This window comes from Rhagoletis pomonella, unplaced genomic scaffold (assembly GCF_013731165.1).
Source record: "Rhagoletis pomonella isolate Grant_MI unplaced genomic scaffold, Rhpom_1.0 Rhpom_scaffold_00001, whole genome shotgun sequence".
In the NCBI taxonomy this organism is placed as follows: domain Eukaryota; kingdom Metazoa; phylum Arthropoda; class Insecta; order Diptera; family Tephritidae; genus Rhagoletis; species Rhagoletis pomonella.
Genome location: NW_023458555.1, coordinates 55523015 through 55537894, shown reverse-complemented (window position 1 = coordinate 55537894; position 14880 = coordinate 55523015). Strand labels below are relative to the sequence as shown.

General features: G+C 36.1%; 1 protein-coding gene across 2 annotated transcripts in view; it reads left to right on the top strand.

Annotated features, from left to right (window-relative positions):
• Nucleotides 1–14196, top strand: part of LOC118746310 (succinate--CoA ligase [ADP-forming] subunit beta, mitochondrial) — a 56081-nt gene extending 41885 nt beyond the window's left edge. Inside the window, exons 4-9 of one of the 2 annotated variants that reach the window (XM_036480162.1) lie at nucleotides 6743–6895; nucleotides 6960–7122; nucleotides 7192–7456; nucleotides 7671–7676; nucleotides 12947–13371; nucleotides 13447–14196. In XM_036480162.1, the coding sequence (XP_036336055.1) occupies nucleotides 6743–6895; nucleotides 6960–7122; nucleotides 7192–7456; nucleotides 7671–7676; nucleotides 12947–13371; nucleotides 13447–13620 (1186 nt within the window). In that variant the 3' untranslated portion in view covers nucleotides 13621–14196. The remainder of the gene's footprint in view (nucleotides 1–6742; nucleotides 6896–6959; nucleotides 7123–7191; nucleotides 7457–7670; nucleotides 7677–12946; nucleotides 13372–13446) is intronic. The other variant, XM_036480170.1, reaches the window with a different exon arrangement.
• Nucleotides 14197–14880: the final 684 nt, after the last annotated feature.

The window sequence follows — 14880 nt, the reverse complement described above, 5'->3', positions numbered from 1 at the left end:
ACGGTGACACTTTTACCTGAAAATTTTTTGTTTATCAGTGAGCTCACAGTTTGGCACGTTACTTCTGGGACACCCTGTATACGCTGCCAACAATTTCTGTTATTACTTTTAATTTTCTCCTTTTACCAATATAAAACACCATTATGGGCCAGTTTTTCGGTGCCAGTTTAAGCTCAGATTAACCAAACTGAGTGTAAATTTAACAGCTGGCTGACATTTGTGTCATAAATGAGAGTGTAATACATAATTGGAGAATTATAAGAGAATGACATATGTGTAAAGAAGAAGTGGAAGATGATTGAAAATGAAATTAATAAATGTCAGTTGATTACAGAACTCACACGTGTTCAGTTACAATAGCTGGCGACAAGTCACTGAACCTTCGAGTAATAGTTATTACATAAAAAAAAACGAATACCACTGGATACGAACACCGCAGCCACAGCGGTAATAACTGGTGGTGCGCAGACATTGCGCGTTGCAGCGTTCCATTTTGAACCATTCAACTCCGAACTGACCACATGTAAGCGTTGGGTCAAGCGCTTCGAAACCGCCATGGAGCTCTTCAATAGCGACTCGACAATGAGGACACACCTACTACTGCATTATATGGGCACAACGACGTACAACCTCTTGTGTGATAAAGTGTCGCCAAGGACTCCGGAAGACATTACATACCGAGAGATAGTGACCATTTTGGAAGAACACTATGATCCAAAGCCGAACGAGATCTTGGAAAATTATAGATTTCATTTACGAAAGCAGAAGCCGGAGGAAAACTGTAGTCAGTTTTTAATTGCTTTGCGGCGGTTAGCGAATGGGTGCAATTTTGGGCAGTATCTAGATATAGCATTACGCAACCAATTTGTGTTCGGCTTGCTAAACCAACGTATTCAAAGCAGACTCCTTGAAGAGAAATCGCTAACAGTTGAGAAGGCTGAAAATATGGCATCGGCTTTCGAAATGGCTGAACAAGGAGGTATAGAATTGCATCAAGAAACTAGTGGCGGGCTTGTCAATAAATGGCTGATCTTAGTTTAAACCAGCCAGATCGGGCGTCTAAAATTAGTTTAAACCACGACCATGCACTGAAAAACTGGCCCTATGTCAAATTGATTTTTTATTGTATTTTCAAATGTATGTAAACGGTGAACACACGAAAACTTTGGGAATCTTATAACTCACCTAAAAAGGTTTCAATATTTTGAAACTTAAATGCCATGAGTAGACCATGACCTTAGTTTCACGTAAAAGAAATTTCATTTGAATTTGATTTCTAGTTAAGTTAAAAATGGCTACCGAGTGGGAAACGAGCCAAATTATTTTGAACGAGTTTAAAAATAATCCGGCCTTAAGTGCGCGTAAAATTACTAAAAATCTAAAATTGCACCGTTCGGCAGTTTGTGGGGGTTTGAATCGGGAAGGTCTGGCAGTTACCCGAAAACCTGGAAGCGGGGGTGAGCATGGTCAAAGTGATAAAAACCGTGCTCGGAAGGTCCTGAGTGCGTTTTCGCGAGATCCGAAGGTTTCGTCGCGTTCTGTTGCAAAATCTGTTCGTAAATCGCAGTCTTTCGTACAAAAGGTAAAGCGGAAAGCTTCATTGAGAAGTTTTTTAAAGCTCAAACAGCACCAGATCGAGGCGCAAAGCAGAATGTTACAGCCGAAAATTGTATGAATCCCAAATTACAAAATACAAATGGACGACGAAACCTACTGCTTTCAAAATTTCAAATATATTGCTGGTCAAGATTTGTATACTGCTGCAAGTCGTCAAGATGCCCCTGAAAGCTGTAAGCTGAAAACGAAGTCCAAATTTCAAAAAAAAAAATACATGGTTTGGCAAGCTATTTGTTCCTGTGGCCGTAAGAGCAGACCTTATTTCACATCCGGGACAATGAACGCCCAAGTTTATCGGGATGAGTGCCTCAAAAGGCGCCTTTTGCCATTTATCAACAGACATGGTACTTGATTTGCTTGACCTTTTCTTTTCGGTTCAAACAGGAATCTCGATAAACTGTTGTTGGGTAGCTCGCTTCCAATGGGATGGTGACAATAATTAGGTTGACTTACGTTTGATGATTTGGAGATTACCGGTGTGCGGTGGCCTAACTGCTGCCAAATGAATACACCAGAATTTATATCCACAGACTCTTTATTTCCACAGGTAAAAACTTGGTTGGGGATTTGCCGGAAAGAATGTGGTGGAACAATGCCGATAAGTATATTCCCCAGGTATACGCACTCTGAGGATTGACTTAAACCAAACCGATGTCGTCAGCCTTAATAAATTGCTTGGTTAGGATTACTTCCGTTCTTGCTAGGGCTGATTCGTGTTGTTCGGTCCGTGTCCAATTCCAAAAAGGAAGAATATTTTTCTAGCGTCGTGGTATGTTCCCACCGATTCTTTTATCGTATGTCAGTGTGGGCGTTTTCATAGTGGCCATGTCAATTCGTGTCTATACCGATATGATGGTTCGTGTCTTGAATAACTATTGGTTACGTACATTCATCTGGCAATCCCCCCCCATTTTGAAGTTTAGCTTTGACAGTTTTGTTATGTTTACATTTCTTATAATCGTTCTTATGTCTATTATTTGGGCAATAAAAAATAATAGATCATTATCCCCCTCTCATCTTCAGCGACACGTTAACAAAAAAAATGTGGAGCGTTTAGTAGGGATATGAGAATGGTGGTTCGAATGCGATTCACGGGCTGTGGTTTGATCGACGTTAGACCTTAGATCGAAATCGTTCTACATGATCTTCATCAACCCCATCCTGACTCGTTCAGTTCGCTTTGAGCGCATATGTATGGTATGGATATGTGTGTGGTATGGATTTACATCCAATAATAATTTATATTCGTTTCCCTCTTTCACATATTCACGACCAGTGTGCAGGAAATATGGCGTGTAGCCCGTGGCTGAATGCACTGAAGTGTTAATATCATGAATAACACGAGAAAGATGGTTTTCCCAGGAGGAATGTTCAAGAAGGTCAGCCATGTGAGCCCGTAATCCATGTTTAATGCTTTTGTTTGTCGCCTCGACCTGATTGGCTTGTGGATGGTACAAAGGCGTTTTCATGTGTTTGATGTTATAATCGGAGCAAAGCTGTGCGAAAGTTTGACTGATGAATTGAGTACCATTATCTGATATAATGAGTTCGGGGCAGCCATTCACCGTGAATATATGTCGAAGATAATTGACTACGGATACGGCGTTTGCATTTTTCATGGGCTGCGCCCAGACATAGCGAGAGTAACAGTCGATGGCTACGGAGATCCATTGGTTACGATTTTTAGACATGGGCAGCTTACCTACGAAGTCAATCGATAATTGCCAACCCGGTCGTTTTGGTTCTCTATATTCGGTGCTCTCATTACTTGGTTTAATGCGGTGGCATAGTTCACATTGCCGAACGTACTGGTAAACGGACTCATACATCTTTGGCCAGTAACAGCGTTGTGAGATACGTCTATAAGTTTTCCAAACACCCTGATGCGAATGTTGGTTATGATTTCCATCGAGGACTTTTGCTCTGTCAAAAGATGGTACACAAAGTGTCCACAGTATTTCCGCACTTTGATTGGAAAATTTCAATCGATTTTATATCTATCTAATGGTTGTTTTGAGGCCATGGCATGCATTTTGTTGTACCATTTATCGCACGTGTTTGGGTCAATGTTGATCACGGATGTGATTGGGATACGATTAACGTGAAAATTAGTCGGAAGGTCAATTGGATTTCTACGAACGATGTTGAGAAGAGCAAAAGAACGAGATAAGGCGTCAGGAAGTTCCAAATGTTTTCCTGGTTTATGAACAATTTTGAGATCGTATGGTGATAATCGGATCGCCCAACGACATAAACGGCCAGTTGGGTCTTTGAGAGTTTGTAGCCAGCGCAAAGCTGCATGGTCCGTTACGACAACCAATTCACGACCCTCAAAATATGGACAGAACCTTTCGACCGCTAAGAGAACGGCTAAGCATTCCCGTTCGAATGCTGTGTAATTTTGTTCGGCTTTCGAGAATTTCTTACAAAAATACTGAACCACACGTTCATTCCCATCATGTTCTTGTACTAGAACAGCACCCGCTGCGATAAGCGAGGCATCGGTATAAACCTAGAATGGTTTTGAATAATCGGCCATAGTCAGAACGGGAGTGGTAGTTTAACACTCTTTGAGTTTGAGAAAGGCTTGTTCAGCAGCGGTATTCCATTCAATGGGTCCTTTTCGGTTTCCTTTATACAATTCACAAAGGGGAGCTGTGATCTCCGAAATATTTGGAATAAATTTTCGGTACCAGCCTGCTGCACCAACGAACGGTCTGACTCTTTTTGCCGTTTTGGGCCCTGCAAATTCAACAATAGCTCGAATACGAGATGGATTCGCACATAGACCCTCTTGAGACAAAACGTAACCCAGGAATTCCAATCGTTTACAAAAAAAAAATTCGATTTGGATGTTGAGATGGTTAAGCCGGCCCCAGGCAGACGTTTTGCAACAATATCCAACATCTTAACGTCGAAATGCAAATCATGAAATCATCGACACATGCGAATGCATGTGGAACCAAATCACGGAAAATTTTATAAATGAGAATGGCTAATGTGGCGGGTGAATTTCTCAACCCCATCGTCATGCGAAGAAAAGCATAAAGTCTGTTACCGAATGCAAAATCGGCTTTCAGTTGACTCGATTTTGCCAAAGGAATTTGAAAGAAAGCTTGAGACAGATCAATACTGGTTAGGTATTTAGCTGACATTAGTCGTGCTAAAATTTGGTTAGTATCCGTAATTGGATAAGCATTTGGAATGGTAATTTTATTCAGCTCTCTCGCGTCCAAGCACACGCGAAACGTTCCGTCTTTCTTCTTTACAGCCAGAATTGGTGACCGCCAAGGGCTTTCTTGGATGGTCATAATGATGTCACGAATACGCATTTTGTCCAATTCGGCTTGAACTTGTTCAGCCACATATGGCGATACTGGATACTGGCGTTTCATGACGGGTTTTGCATCACCTGTATCAATTACGTGTTCGATCTGATAAGTGATATTTAAAGGACCAGACTCAGGAGTTGGATTAAAAAGTCTGAGAACGGCGTCCAACATTTGTCTTTGATCTGGGTGAGATTATGTGGAAGGCTAACTGTTTTCATTATATAACCTCAAATATCGCCAAAAACCGTGATTTTGGCACTTAGAGGTTAGGATATCTCAAAATTCTAGCATCAGCACCAAGAAACGATGTGTTTTACTCAGGTGGTACAAAAATAAAAATTTTTTACAAATAATTGGAAAAAAGAAACACTTAACTTACTCGCATATCTACTAGCATTTTCAACGCGAATAGAATTGAACAAGGTGAATTTGCAAGTTCAGCTTTTTATCAATCATGGTTGTATTTAAGTGCATTTAAATTTGTAGATTTTTGTAAATTCAGTGCTGCCACAGCTTTAAATATTTAAAAATTATTTCAGTTTTTAACTATATCGGAGTAATTTTAGTTCAGAAAAAAGCACTAAAAAAGGCACTAGGCACTAAATAATTTTTATTGGCATTTTAATTTTCAAAAAGCACTAAATCTAGTGCTTAAAGCACCAAGTTGGCAACTATGCCTGCAGCGCCTTAATGCGCCCAAATTAGTATTCGGCTACGTTTTGCGCACAAATATAGAAGATTATGTACAGACGCAGTTTATCTGATGGCATTCCCAAAACTGATCATTCCGATTAAGTTCACAAATTTATGAATATGTTGGTGTGCCTAAAATAATAGGTTCGTTAAATTTAAAATTTAACACCACCGTAAGTTTAGCATTTAGCACCACCTATTTACCTATATTTGTTGTGGTATCGTCCACTAAATACAAAAAATCCAAAGGCAAAAGTCTTGTCGACTTTGTTAACTGCATACGCCGGCTACTGCATTGGAAATGAATTAACAAATGGTTGAATTTATAATATTTTTAGAAAAAATCGCACAAAATCTCTTAACTCATCAGACAACGAACACGAAATTGAAATTGAAAAGGAAAAGGAAAACAATGACATAAAGATCACGTACATTGTTGCATTTTTGCGTAAACACGTAAAATTTAATAAAATTCTAAATTATCTCCCGAAACACGTTTATTAATCTTTTTTATTGAAAATAAAAGAATAAGCATACATTTTGCAATTTTTATTTTCATTATTTTAAAGAATAAAAAAACTTGTAAATAAAATAAATTTTGTGCAAATGTGTTCCAAAGTTTTTTCCAGGTGATCTCAGCTGTTTTCAAATGTAAACTAACAAAATGGCGCTTTCCATACTTGTAAGCCTCTACAATGCCTAGAAGCAACAACAAACTACAAGTAAATATTTTTTTGGTCTGCCTGTTTGATATGCCTTGGAATAAACAATAAGCTTAAAATGCCTCGTTCTCGGTCTTATTCTTAACATTGTTTTTAACCGACTTCGCTTTTCCCTTACAGTAAACCTTTTAGTGTGGGCAACAATGATATTTTTCAAATAAGGCAGATCGGAATATGCGCTCTCTGGGAAGACAATACCTGCGATAATTGTACCATGGTGATACTTCACAGGTGGTCCCATACTAATTTGGTTTAAATCCGATCATTGGATCATAAAGAAATTAATGATATTCTTAAATTTTTATATGAGAATTGAAGTCGGTTTTGTTTTTTGCTTAAAAATTACTTGTTATAATTATAGTATTTTGCATTTTCCAGATTCGGCGTTGCAAAGTCCGGCCAAGAAGCTAAAGAAATTGCGCAGAAACTCGGAACGAATAACCTTGTGTTGAAAGCACAAGTTTTGGCTGGTGGTCGTGGTAAAGGCCATTTTAAGAATGGTTTGAAGGGGGGTGTGCGTGTGGTAAATACGTGAGTATTACACTTATAAAACTTCACAAAGAGTATCGAGTGTATATCAATTTTTTGTACACAGACCGAGCGAGGCTCAAGAAATAGCCGGCAAAATGGTAAATCAACTTTTGGTTACCAAACAAACCGGCGCTGCTGGTCGTATTTGCAACTCCGTTATGGTTGCTGAGCGTAAATTTCCAAGACGAGAGTTCTACTTTGCCGTTATGATGGAGCGAGCTTTTAATGTATGTAAATGCTTTGTGCTCTGCATAAAATAGCAAGCTTATAATACACATATCTTTTGGACTGAAAAGGGTCCTGTTATTATTGCTTCGTCTCAAGGTGGTGTGAATATTGAGGAAGTTGCTGCCGAAAATCCCGAAGCCATTATTTACGAACCCATTGATATTAAGGTTGGCTTGACGCCCGAACAAGCTAGTAAGGTAGTTGAAAAGGTCGGCTTGGGCGAATTTAAAGACGATACTGTCAAAATGCTGATGAATATGTATCAAGTTTTCGTAAAGAAGGATGCTTTACTAATTGAAATTAATCCATATGCCGAGGATGCCCTTGAAGGATGTAAGTATGATTTGCAAAAGATGGTAGTCAAAGAGTTCAACCTTCTTATTTCCTATTTTCATTTAACGTTTGGAATTATTAACAAGTTACATACATACATATATCACTGCATTAATAAGTTTCTATATGAAAACAATGGATTGACGCCATCATTTTTCTTTTTGCTAAAATCTTCTCATCTTCTCTGTCAAACGTTTCCTATTGTTCCCGGCAGGTTCTTGTAAGTAATCTTTAATATTTAATAATAGATTTTTTTTTTTTTTAATTGCAATGTTGTAGTGGCTGATTTAATACATTTATATCAGAGATCACAAATATCAGTTACAATTTTCAATATTTCACCAAAAGCACTTAACCAGCGAGACAAACAGCTGTGTTCGCTTATTAGCAGACACCGGTAAGAGAGCTAGAGTGAGAAATCTTATTACATACATACATATTCTCAGGACCATATTCTAATTTATAAGAGGATTTTTTTTCAGGGACCGGAACAGTTATCATAACGCACGGCGATGCGAGGAGCGAAAGTAGCCTCAGTAGCTTGCTGAAAGTTGACTCGCTTATACATACCCCAGTAAAAAAATTATATGTGCTATACTTCAACTTCAATTAGCTGAATGAAAGGCCAATACTAGATCTTTGAAGTTTTTTCCCAATAATTTTATTCATTTACTCTATCAAAAGAATATAAAAATCTTTATAAATATGCATTAGTTTATAACAAGATAATTTAATTGTACCATTATGTTGAAATTTTCGTAGAAAATATTTATATGTGCAAAGAAACACAGGTTACCGACTATTTTAAAAAATGTTTAAAAGATAATTTTATTTGTTGGTATGGGATTGTCATAGTTGCCAACTTGGTGCTTTAAGTACTAGATTTAGTGCTTTTTGAAAATTAAAACGCCAAAAAAAAAATCGTTTAGTGCCTATTGCCTTTTTAGTGCTCTTCTTCTGAACTCAAATTTCTCATAGATAATTAAAATATGAAATAATTTGTAATATATAAAGTTGTAGCAGCACTGAATTTAAAAGAATCTACATTCATTTTTCGTTTGTTGCGATTCGATTTTTCTTTCTCTAAATATACCAGTTTTAATCTGCAGTAAATACTTCGTTAGTATGAGAAAAAGTTTTAATATATTAGTAAATATTATTTATTTATTTTTTTGACTTTTGTTAAATACAAACTGTTATGAAAAAGGTATCCTTTGGACAAAAAAAATTAGTGCTTTTAGTACGGTGAAACGCTTTTCTCCCCAAGTTTTGATGCTTTTTGAAACTCAGAAGTTGGCAACACTGGGGATTGTATTTCTATTGCACAATTTTATTTGTTTTAATGTTTACGGCATATATTTTACCGAAACTTTGTAGTAAAATTTGTATTATTTCCTCCTATTTGTGAAGTTTGGTTTATTTAAGTTTCAACACGTTATCATTTTTTTTTAAATGAGTAACAATCTTGTTGGGAAGTAGACCTTATATATCCCCAGTGGTATTAAAGCCCATATTCTAAAAGAAGGTATTTTGTTCCTTGAATAGCAATTTTGTTGTTCGCACGGTATGAATAGCGACGTTTTACCGCTGGAATTTTCAAATATCTTCGGTCGAAATCAGCGAAAAATTTGCCAACTTGATGCACAAAGAATGATTCTACTTCTGGATATTCATTGTGAAAAGATTTGATTTGATTTCCAAAGCTATATGACTTTTACTTTAATTCAAATATCCCTTTCGCCAAGGACGGGTTTGCCGTAGAAGCCAGATTACACTCCAAGTTGTGGTGGGCATCAGAATCAATTATATTGAAGTTGTTTCCATCACTGAAATTTAGCGTTTTTCAATTCTTCCTACAAAATTTGTAATTTTTGTAAAATGCTGAAAAAGCATTTCGTGCCATAGAGTGGACTGTGGCTTAGTGATTTATTTTTTCACCCTAAGTACCAAAACTGTGGTTTATTATTTGTTGTGAACTTTTACTTGTGACAGAGAGATTCAAATACATTTCAATTTTTTATGGTAAATCATGCTGTGCGTAGTAGCTAATCTTTAGATATGTCATTTGCACCAGTCTTTTGGGGTTGTATAGAGCCACCAAGCTTATAATTTCCATAGTCGTCGGGATTTTTAAAGGAACATCTTATTATAATTTCCTGTCCGATTACTTCAGCAGTTAATTAACTAATTTTTATGCCACATTCATTCCTGTTATACTTTCGGGCTCTTCTTCAGATTGTTCAATGGCACGGGATATTATGGGATATAATATAACTAGGGAATATAATAAAACGGATTTTATTATGAAAATAGATTATATATGTTAAAGCTTTTACCACACAGCCATTGGTCTAGATTTCTGTTGAAAATTTTTGACACTGGACACTGAATAGTTCATTTTGCACATACAATTATTTACTATTGCATATTAACTATTGTTTGTGATAATGGTGATTAAAATTGTAAAGGAAGGTCAACTTAACATAAGAAAATAGTTATAAACTAAAGGCTATTATAATCGCATTCAGCAAAAGGTTTTACTCTTCTTTCATAATGCTAAAATGAGGAAAAACATATTGCACATATAATTCTTTTACTGGGGTACATTGGTCCACAAAATAATAGGAGTTGATCCGTTTTGGCTATTTGTCTTTTGTTTATTTAATTATTATTTTATTATTATTATTATTTTATTATACGACAAACACCGATCTTTGTACAAAAATTATAAAAAATCTGCCAATTTTTACCAAAATTTCAACTTTTTAATCAGAATCTTTAGAAAAAATGTTGGTATGTAGTTTTCTAGCGCATTTAATTCTAGTAGGATGACAGATAACGAATGTTTTTATGTCATTACTGTGTATAGGTATATATCCATGGACCAACGACTACAGATCACCTAATCAGCCATAGTTGTATTTGTAATCGATTTTCAGAAAAAAGTTTTCGCAGCGTTTTTGATGTTTATTGGTTTTGTTTAAACCGTCCTCTACCTCTTCGTAGTGATTTTTAAGCGATTTAATGTGTTTTCTGCAGCGATTTTAATTATAAATTTTGATTTATTACAAATTTATGAAACAAAATGAAGTGCTCTGTGATTGGAAAATGTTTGCGTATGTTTGGTTTGCCAAGAGGCATAAATTTGCGTGAAATGTGGGTGCACTTTTGTGGTCAGAACTCTGGCATTGAAAAATCGAACTGTGCTGATGCTACGTGGTTGCAAAATACTTTCCATCACGAAAAACATATTTTTGAACACCTTTGGCTCATTTTTTTAATTCAGTTTCACTTCTTATATTAGGTGCGTTCGTTTAAAATCTCCAGTAAAAACCAACCAACTGCCAAATTCCGGCGAAATGTCATCTGTTCTCTCACAAGAGAAAAATATCCAAAATAGTACGCGAACAGAAAATTTGCAGAAACTTGCAAGTTAGACGAACCGCTGATATAATTTTTATTTTAGTCTGTTCCAATTGCAGTCCGGTTTACAGGATTTAGTCAGAACTTACAGGAAGTCGTTCCTATTGACATAAAACCTGTAAGTGGGAACACTTTTGAGAGAGTAACTGAGCAACTGCTCCTAGTCAGAAGTTACAGGATTTAGTCCGGAGTTTTTTTCCTGTAAGTTCATGAAAAGTGTCAAACGATCAGCTGATTTGCATGTGCAAACAAAAACAGAAAGCGGTGTAAGCAAAGAATCTTATATTTGTAAAAAAATGGAAGTAAACAACGAAATATTTGAAGACGTATAGATTTTAATAATTAGTTGGTAATATTTCAGCCAAATCATTGTTGTCCAAATGACATGTAAACAAACCGGCTGACGTTTTTACAGGAAATAGTGCTTTTTGCGTTCCCGTGCACTTCTGAATCTGTTCTCCTTTTACTCTCACTTGAGAGTGTAAAATTGTTGTTTGACAGTTCCACAGGTTTTAGTCCGAAGTTCAAAGGAACAGACAATTTACATTCAAAAGTGTAAAATTTAAAACGTACGAAAAGTCATCACAAAGTGTTATACTGACACAGTTTATTGATTAAACAAATAACTACTTATTTCTTACAAGTTTAATTAGTCTCATTTTGTAATTTTTAACTTCCAAACCATCAAATGCAATTTTGTGATTTGCGCAAATGCCAACCAGCTGTTTTTGATCAGCTGTTTTCCTGTGGGCAAATTGCTGTTGGCAAATAGTCTGTTCCAATAGCATTCCGGTTTACAGGATTCAGTCAGAACTTACAGGAAGTCGTTCCTATTGACATAAAACCTGTAAGTGGGAACACTTTTGAGAGAGTAACTGAGCAACTGTTCCTAGTCAGAAGTTACAGTATTTAGTCCGGAGTTTTTTTTCCTGCAAGTTCATAAAAAGTGTCAAACGATCAGCTGAGTTGAATGTGCAAGCAAAAACCGAAAACGGCGAAAGCAAAGAACCCTATATTGTATAAAATGGAAGTAAACAAAGAAATGATTGAATATGTATAGATTTTAAAAATTATTTAGTGATATTGCATCCAAATCAGTGTTGTACGAATGTCATGTAAACAAACCGACTGACGTTTTTACAGGAAATAGTGCCATTTGCGTTCCCCAACACTTCTGCATCTGTTCTCCTTTTACTCTCACTTGAGAGAGTAAAATTGTGGTTTGACAGTTCCGCAGGTTTTAGTCCGAAGTTCAAAGGAACAGACTAAAAAATTAGTCATTGGTACAATACTGATTTGGCTGAAATATCACTCAATAATTATTCAAATCTATACATATTCAAACATTTCTTTGTTTCCTTCCATTTTTTTACAAATATAAGGTTCTTTGCTTTCACCGCTTTCTGTTTTTGTTTGCACATGCAAATCAGCTGATCGTTTGACACTTTTCATGAACTTACAAGAAAAAAAACTTCGGACTAAATCCTGTAACTTCTGACTAGGAACAGTTGCTCAGTTACTCTCTCAAAAGTGTTCCTACTTACAGGTTTTATGTCAATAGGAACGACTTCCTGTAAGTTCTGACTAAATCGTGTAAACCGAACTGCTATTGGAACAGACTAAATGTTTCCAGCAGAAACCAGCAGCTCCCCTTAAAATGAAATGTCACTTTGCTCTCTCAATTTCCCCTACTTTGCAAGTTTTTTGCGTACGCGAACGCCTTTTGCGTGTAAGTTTTGGTTAAACATGAACAATTAACAGCTACGCGAACGCAACTATTTTATGATAAATGCCAATATAATCACACTTAACCACCGCGCCTTTTTCGTTTTCTTTGTTTGTTTTCATTCTTAGACAAATGTCAAAAACGCTCAGAAATATACTTTTTTTTCTTGCTTCTTTGAATAGGTGATCTTCTTTTGTTTGTTCATGGGTTTATATCCGTGTCGATAACGCCAACTGTGATGCCAAATTATCGGGTCAAAACGACAACGGGAATAAGCCAAATTATTATTTTTTAAGTATACAAATGCATTTTTGACCAATTGCTTTGTTTTATTTTTCTAGTCTTCGCATTGGATGCCAAATTTCGCTTTGATGACAATGCTGAATTCCGTCAGAAGGAGTTATTTGCTTTGCGTGATTGGACACAAGAGGATCCCAAAGAAGTGGAGGCGGCCAAATACGATTTGAATTACATTGCTTTAGATGGAACCATCGGCTGTATGGTAAATGGAGCTGGTTTGGCTATGGCGACTATGGATATTATTAAGTTATATGGAGGCGATCCAGCCAATTTCCTTGATGTTGGTGGCGGTGCAACTGCACAAGCTGTGAAAGAGGCCTTCAAGATTATTACTGCCGATCCGAAAGTCCACTGTATTTTAGTGAATATTTTCGGTGGAATTATGCGTTGTGATGTCATTGCAGAGGGTATTATCGCTGCTGCCAAGGATCTGAACATGAAAATGCCAATAGTTGTCCGATTGCAGGTAAGTCAGCATTACACGTACATATGTATCTTTATTTAAAATTCTAATATCTTGGATGTTGATTGTGTCGCTTAGGGTACAAATGTAAATGAAGCACGAGAATTGATCCGTCAATCCGGTCTGAGGATCATACCCCGTCACGATTTGGATGAGGCTGCAAATTTGTCTGTTCACTTGGCCCAAATTGTACATTTGGCACGTGAAATGAACATGGATGTCAGCTTTGAGATTCCTGACAGCGTGAAGTAGATATTTTATATTACAGAAAAAATATACACAATTCAACGATAACAACACGCATTAGCTCGGGATCAAGTCTTATCTCACAAAGGCACGATTAGAATAACGTAATACATACATACTTCTACACCTGAAACAAATAATGTACATATATGCATTCATATACATACATACTTCAAGAACTCGAAAGCCTTAAGTTGAAAAAATTTAACATACACATACATATGTAGATCAGTTTAAGTGTAAAGTAACTGATTAGTTATCATTAGTAAAAAAACGAACGAATATTTGTATGCGTTGCTATTAAAACTACAAATACGAGTACGATTATTGCAAATATTACCGCATTTCTTTTATTTTATTTTAAAATTTTCTATTTTTAGTTTACTTTCAAATGTTTTTTATCCTCTGCAAGTAGCGGACTGTAGTTTTTAATTTGCCTTGAAGGCAGCTTGAAGTTCTATACCTTGAAAACGCTTCATCTGGTTTTCTTTTATGCATATTTATTGTTATTCCTACACATAGATTATAATACATTGTTCAACAATTAAAAGCTATTTTAAGATGAACTACTACAAACAAATATATTCACAATCTTTATTAAAACAAAATTAAGGTTATATATTTTCAGTCACTTCTAATAAGATAATTTTATTTTAAATCCAATCCTTCAACAGCAAAAAACCAGATCCCAAATGCGGTGACAACGGAGGTGGCAGTGGTAAGCCAAGTACTTGTAAGCCCAAGAAAGAGATCAATTGTGATTCAAAGAAATATTAAACAGAGTATTTATCATGAAGACTGATTTATATGTTCTCAAAATTTTAAGTAAACTTATTTTTACGGACCTGCTCCAATTTAAAATTAAAACTATTGTAATTAAAGAATTTTGGTTTTCGAATCACATAATGTAATTAGAATTTTATTTAGTTTTTTTTTTAATACATATGTCAGCGAGAGGGAGTAACGTGTGAATTGCCGCCGAGTGAGCGGACGGCTCTGAATAGTTTTCATCAGTCATATTAACACTTAAACTACATTGGCCTTTTGTCGTGCAAGGCGCACACACACACACACGTATACAAAATAAGTTACCAGCGATAGACGAATAAGGACAATCAGAGTGATAGACATTCTGACATAAGGAAATAACGAGCGATAGACGCAAAATAACGAGCAAAGAGTGATATACATTCTCACATAAGGAAATAATGAGCGATAGACGCAAAATAACGAGCAAAGAGTGATAGACATTCTCACAGAAAAGAA